Source organism: Pteropus vampyrus, unplaced genomic scaffold (genome assembly GCF_000151845.1).
Source record: "Pteropus vampyrus isolate Shadow unplaced genomic scaffold, Pvam_2.0 Scaffold75, whole genome shotgun sequence".
NCBI lineage: Eukaryota > Metazoa > Chordata > Mammalia > Chiroptera > Pteropodidae > Pteropus > Pteropus vampyrus.
In genome coordinates, this window is record NW_011888856.1 from 2,961,916 (window position 1) to 2,967,043 (window position 5,128).

Below are 5,128 nucleotides of genomic sequence, written 5' to 3' on the forward strand. Positions count from 1 at the left end.
CCACGGGCACGATGTCCATCAGCACTATGTATTTGGCCTCAGGATCCACGCCCGAAAACGACACCCGGATGGTGGGAAACATCCTCCTGAGACAGGGAGACAAAGAGCATCGGCAGGAGCGCACATCTCCTGATGAGCCGACCGATGACCAAGCCGGTCGGTCTCCCGTCCCCGCTCCCGTTGCTGCGACAAAACTCACTCCTGCCACAGAAAGCGAGAGCGCCTGCCGTGCTCGGGTTGGGGACGCGGAGTCCTGCGAGCCGGAGCGACCAGGCGCCACGGGCCACCGACCTCGGGAGCCTTTGCCCCGGGCTGGGGAGCGCCGCACCCGTGGCTTCCTGCCGGCCCGGAGCCCGCCCAGCTGCACGCCAGCGCTCCGTCCTCCCCAGAGTAGGGTCGTTTCGAATTTCCTTCTTCCGCCAGGTTATCCTTTTAGTTTTAATGCGAGCTGGCGGCTTCTGTAAATTGAGGCGGATAAAAAGGAAGCTACCTGCCTCCCTGAAGACCCAGCTGCATGCTCTGCATCCTGGACTCGCGTTTCCCTACCTTCCAGATGCAGACCCTGCACCCCCAAGTGCTCTCTCGGACTGCAGCAGACAGGGCTCCCTGGTTTCTGTGCCCTTCTCATCAAGACCCGGGAGGGGCTTCCCACGGCCAGATTCTGAGAAAGCAAACGCCCGATGTCTCTCTGAGCAGCTCTTTCCCAAAGCCAGACCGTGGAAAGATGCCCTCGCAGGACGCAGCTTCCTCTCTCCGCTCAGGACCAGCAGACTCTTGGAAACCCAAGGCGCCATTCCCATCTCCCCACTCCTCGCCCGCCTCGCATGCTACCTGCCAGACTTGGTGATGATCATCTCCGTGCCCAGCTCGTGGAATTTGTCCCAAAGCTCCTTGGTCTCCAGGCTGCAGGCGATTTTGGCCATTTCCTCGCTGGGGATGATGGGGGTGGTGGGGATGAGTGGCTCCGTGCACAGCGAGGAGGACGACGGGCTGCTGCCTCCTCCGCTGCCACCAAACTCCGCATGAGCATCCAGGCTGGTCAGCTCACCGAGGGGCTGGGCGCAGGATGACTTCTCCACAAATTGTTCTGTAAGAGGATGGAGAATGACAGCTGAGGCCGTCAAGCAAAGATACAGGAAGGAGAACAGCACAACTAAAATAGGTACCTGGATTTGACCTTGGAAGTTAAGTTTAGAAACTCCAAGAAGGCAGCAAGAACCCAGCATTACATAAAGCAAGAGCGAGTTCCCACGGAGTGCCATGTCCATCGCTTGCTTACTGAACCAAATGAGGGAGCTCTGGAACCGTGGTTTGTCACCATCATTGAAACCCACTTCGGAGAATAAACGTGAGGAGCAGATAAAGGGAAAGGTGGTGATCATGAAGGCTCGATGGATGTCAGATGAAATGGGTCCAGATTTCTAATGAATGTTCTAATTGAAATTAAAGGAAAACTTTGAAATATGAGGAAAGATCATATTAAAGACGGCATTATCGTTACCCTACTGTCATCCCTCCCAAGTTCTAGATGTGGCAGCTCATGGGATCTGGTGCCAGTCCTGCCCCTGTCATAACCAGGAGGGACCTTCCTCTGGGAGACAGAGGTTGGGGAGAGATTAGAGCCTTCCTGGGGTTGGCAGGGCCTTTCCAAAGGTGGGAGAGAGAGGCGAGCGGTGAAAAAAAATTAATTCACTTCACTTCTCTGCCTGGTTCTCCGATTCCTAGGCCTTAAGATGTTAAATTAGGGTATTTTTACAATATCTCTCCCAGGCTGAGATCTTATGAAAGGCTCCAGCATTTAGCTTGTTAAATCACAGGAGTGTGTTCTCTGGATCATTCTGGACAAAAAAAGGTCTTAGAAGTAAGGAAAACAACCCCAAACCCAGGCTAGCAGGAGTATTAAAGTAGGAAGAAGGCTTTGCCATCCACCATCACGCTGCAATACCACTGCCTATGACCACACACTCTCCTCCACAGCAGATAAGGGCCTGGGACTACACCAGTCACTTTGATGGAATACAGGGGGACTTTTGTAATTATCCCAATTATCTTGCATCCCTTAAAAAAGAAACTACTTGAAGCTGCAATGTGAAACTGATCTCCAAACAACTATTCTAAGTGCCCTCAAGGAACTGAAACAAGTTCTAAAAGTAGGTATGTGTGTGTGTGTGTGTGTGTGTGTGTGTGTGTGTGTGTGTGCGCGCGCGCGCGGACACACACACACACACATCATATGTTTTATTTCCTGTATTTCTCCTTGACTTGGGGCAGGCACACAGGAAATAGAGAACTTTTACCTTTTCTTTTTTTAGAATAATCCAACACAGAGAAACATTTTAAATTAAGAATCATCACATTAATTATCGTTTCCTTATATTTTCAAATTCAAAGAAAGAGAACCATACTATGGCAAAATCTTAGTTTCTGCTAACATTTCTAGGAGCACATGCACTTAAGGTCTTAATAGAGAATTAACAAGCAGCCTTAGAAATTTTCCTATATTCTGACCTTTGAAAAATGCAAACTCCCTAAGCCCCAGAGGAACCAGTGTGTCCGGCTTGCAAAGTAGAAGAAGAAAATGAAAGAGAAATGCTCTAACACATGCTAAATGTCGATTATAGCTCAAAAAAATTTTTTTAAATGAAATGCTCTAGTGGTCTGAGGCAGTTCTTCTAAAAAGACTTAATGTGTTTAAATGAGTGATTATGAGACATTTTTGAGCCCCACCCTAAAGCGGCTTCCACATCTCACTAGGGTTTCAAAGTACAACATTCTCCCACGACAGAACCTTTACGTGCTTCTCTGACTGGGGAGTCCATGGCTTATAGTCACTGATCGTGCTCTGTAGAACTGGCCCCTGAAAAGGACAAGAATGCCTTCCAGTTCTTTCAGAGTCCATCTCCGAAGCTGCAAGAGGGACAGTCATTTTACAGACCATGTGTGTAGCGGGGGTGGTTCTGTGAGCTGGGAACGGCTTTATCATTTAGAATTTAGGTAGGTGTTTTTGTTTTTGTTTTTTTTTTCCTCAGAAAAATAGAAAAGGAAGCAATGTTGACGCGACGGTGCAGCTGAAGCTGGCATGGGTCCCTGCCTTCTGTCTGTACTTCTGTCAGAAATCCTCTTTTCCTGCTGGCTACCAGACTGTGAAGGGGTCATCTATAAGGAACAGGAGTGGGTAGCACTAGGAAGTCCCACGAACATAACTTTGAAATCGGTGGTTAATTTTTTTTTTTCTAAACAGTTGGAGTTTGTTTGGTTGTTTGCATTTCTTTGGCAGGTTAGGAATAGATGGGAGGGTGCGGGAGACAAACCAGGGAAAGGGCGTGAAAGCCGGGGAGGAGGGACTTGTTGACATGTTTTCTAGAGACTTTCCGGTTGCTTTTCCCTTAGCTCCGAGTCGCTACAGGGGTTTTCATTCTCTCTTCTCTCTCGGCTCAGGCCTCCTTATTTTTGTTCTCTAATGCTTCGTCTTTCATATTATTACTGTTTTCGATTGAGATGTTGGGAAGGACAAGGAGAAGGAAGGAAACCATAAGCAGATGTCCAAAGAAATCTTACCCTGTTTGCTATGGGATGTGTTCCCCCTGGTTTAGAGCATCACATAATCAGGATATGGAATAATTATTTCCTGGGGACCCAAAAGAGGATGATGAGAACACTGCTTTCTCCCTCAATTGTAAAGGGACTTTAAAGCACATCTCCAGCAGTTTTTCTCCCACACAAGTCACTTGCGATAAGTGGAACATAATCCCTTTTCTCCCTTTACTCCGAGCCTAGTGTCTTCTATAAATGGTAAAGGTTGTTAAATAAACAGTATAGCTAAAAGTTGAGGAATTTGGGAAATGGTTACTGGGTAATGTTTTTGCCAGCCTCTACTAAAAATGACAGCGGTTATAAAATGTTGTCTTACTGATAAGTTTAGAGCTTCTGTGAAGAAAATGGGTCATGCCGGAAGAACTGCCTTATTCTGCCACACTTGACGGTGGTTTGAAGGAACAGACTCTGTTTAGTGTATGGAATCAGAGAGGAAACAAATTAAACTAGTTTCTTGTGAAGTTGCTTAGAGCGTCCTTGGTTTCAAATGCACGAGCAGGTGTTGCACGCATTGTGAATCCTGTCGAGTCTAACAAGGGGTTTTGTTATTATTTATCCCTGAATGTTTTTATCCCAACAATGTTGCCTACCCACCCCAACCCCATATATCCGAGTTGACAGGGGATTCTACACCATTAGGGAGAGCGATTAGCGCATATATGAGATGCGAAACCGGTTGTACTGAACAGACTGTGGAGCTCCCGAAGAAAACTTGGGCCTAAAAGGAAAAATACTTCCCATCTTCGACGTATGGCCTCTGGCCTGAGGGTCGGAAGCTGTCGCGCGAGCCGAGAAAGGCGGCCACCCTCACGAGCCTCCCGCAGCCGGGGGACAGAGGGGCGGACGGATGCGCAGCGCTCCGCCTCTGTCCACCGCGGACAGCCGGGCAGGCAGACTTACCCAGGGGTTTGATGGTGTTCTCCGCGGCCTCCTTCTCCTTGGAGCCGCCGCTGGACATGAGCGCGGCGATGGAGAAGGCGTTGGCCCGGGAGGAGAGCTGGGGCTTGGGCGACGCCGTGAACTCCATGGCCCCCAGTACGTGGTCCTGGCCAGGGACCGGGCCTGCCGAACTGCTGTCCAGCTTCCCCAAGGGAGACAAAGATCGGGACACAGCGCAAAGTTTCCGAGTGCAATCAGCGCAGCCGGGGACTCCAGATGAGTCAGCCCCAACCTCCTGAGAGCTCCACGCTGGCCTCTCCGCTCCCCCACCGCAAAGCCCTCGAGCCGCAGACGCTTCGAACGAGCGGGAGAGGGCGGGAGAAGACCAAGGGCGGGCTCCGCCGGATGCGCGAGCGCCGGGACGCGCCGTAGGACCACAGGCTGCGCGGCTGGAAGCCGGTGACGAGCATCAGCTGCGCGACGCCCAGGGGTCCCGCGGCTGCCCCACCGCGTCCTTCCTCCCTTCTCCCGCTGGGGACAGCCGGAGCGGCCCAAGCTGCGGGGAGGTGGAGACCAGCGGAGCGCCACGCATAAGAGGTGGACGCCAGGGAGCGGGAGCGCGACACCGCGCTGCAGACACTGCGCCCGGGCGCTC

General features: G+C 51.0%; 1 protein-coding gene across 1 annotated transcript in view; it reads right to left on the reverse strand.

Annotated features, from left to right (window-relative positions):
- Nucleotides 1-4,621, reverse strand: part of TBX20 (T-box 20) — a 40,664-nt gene extending 36,043 nt beyond the window's left edge. The window contains exons 1-3 of the mRNA XM_011362515.1: nucleotides 4,495-4,621; nucleotides 832-1,087; nucleotides 9-86 (exon numbers count right to left, since the gene is read on the reverse strand). Coding sequence (XP_011360817.1) covers nucleotides 9-86; nucleotides 832-1,087; nucleotides 4,495-4,621 — 461 coding nt within the window. The remainder of the gene's footprint in view (nucleotides 1-8; nucleotides 87-831; nucleotides 1,088-4,494) is intronic.
- Nucleotides 4,622-5,128: the final 507 nt, after the last annotated feature.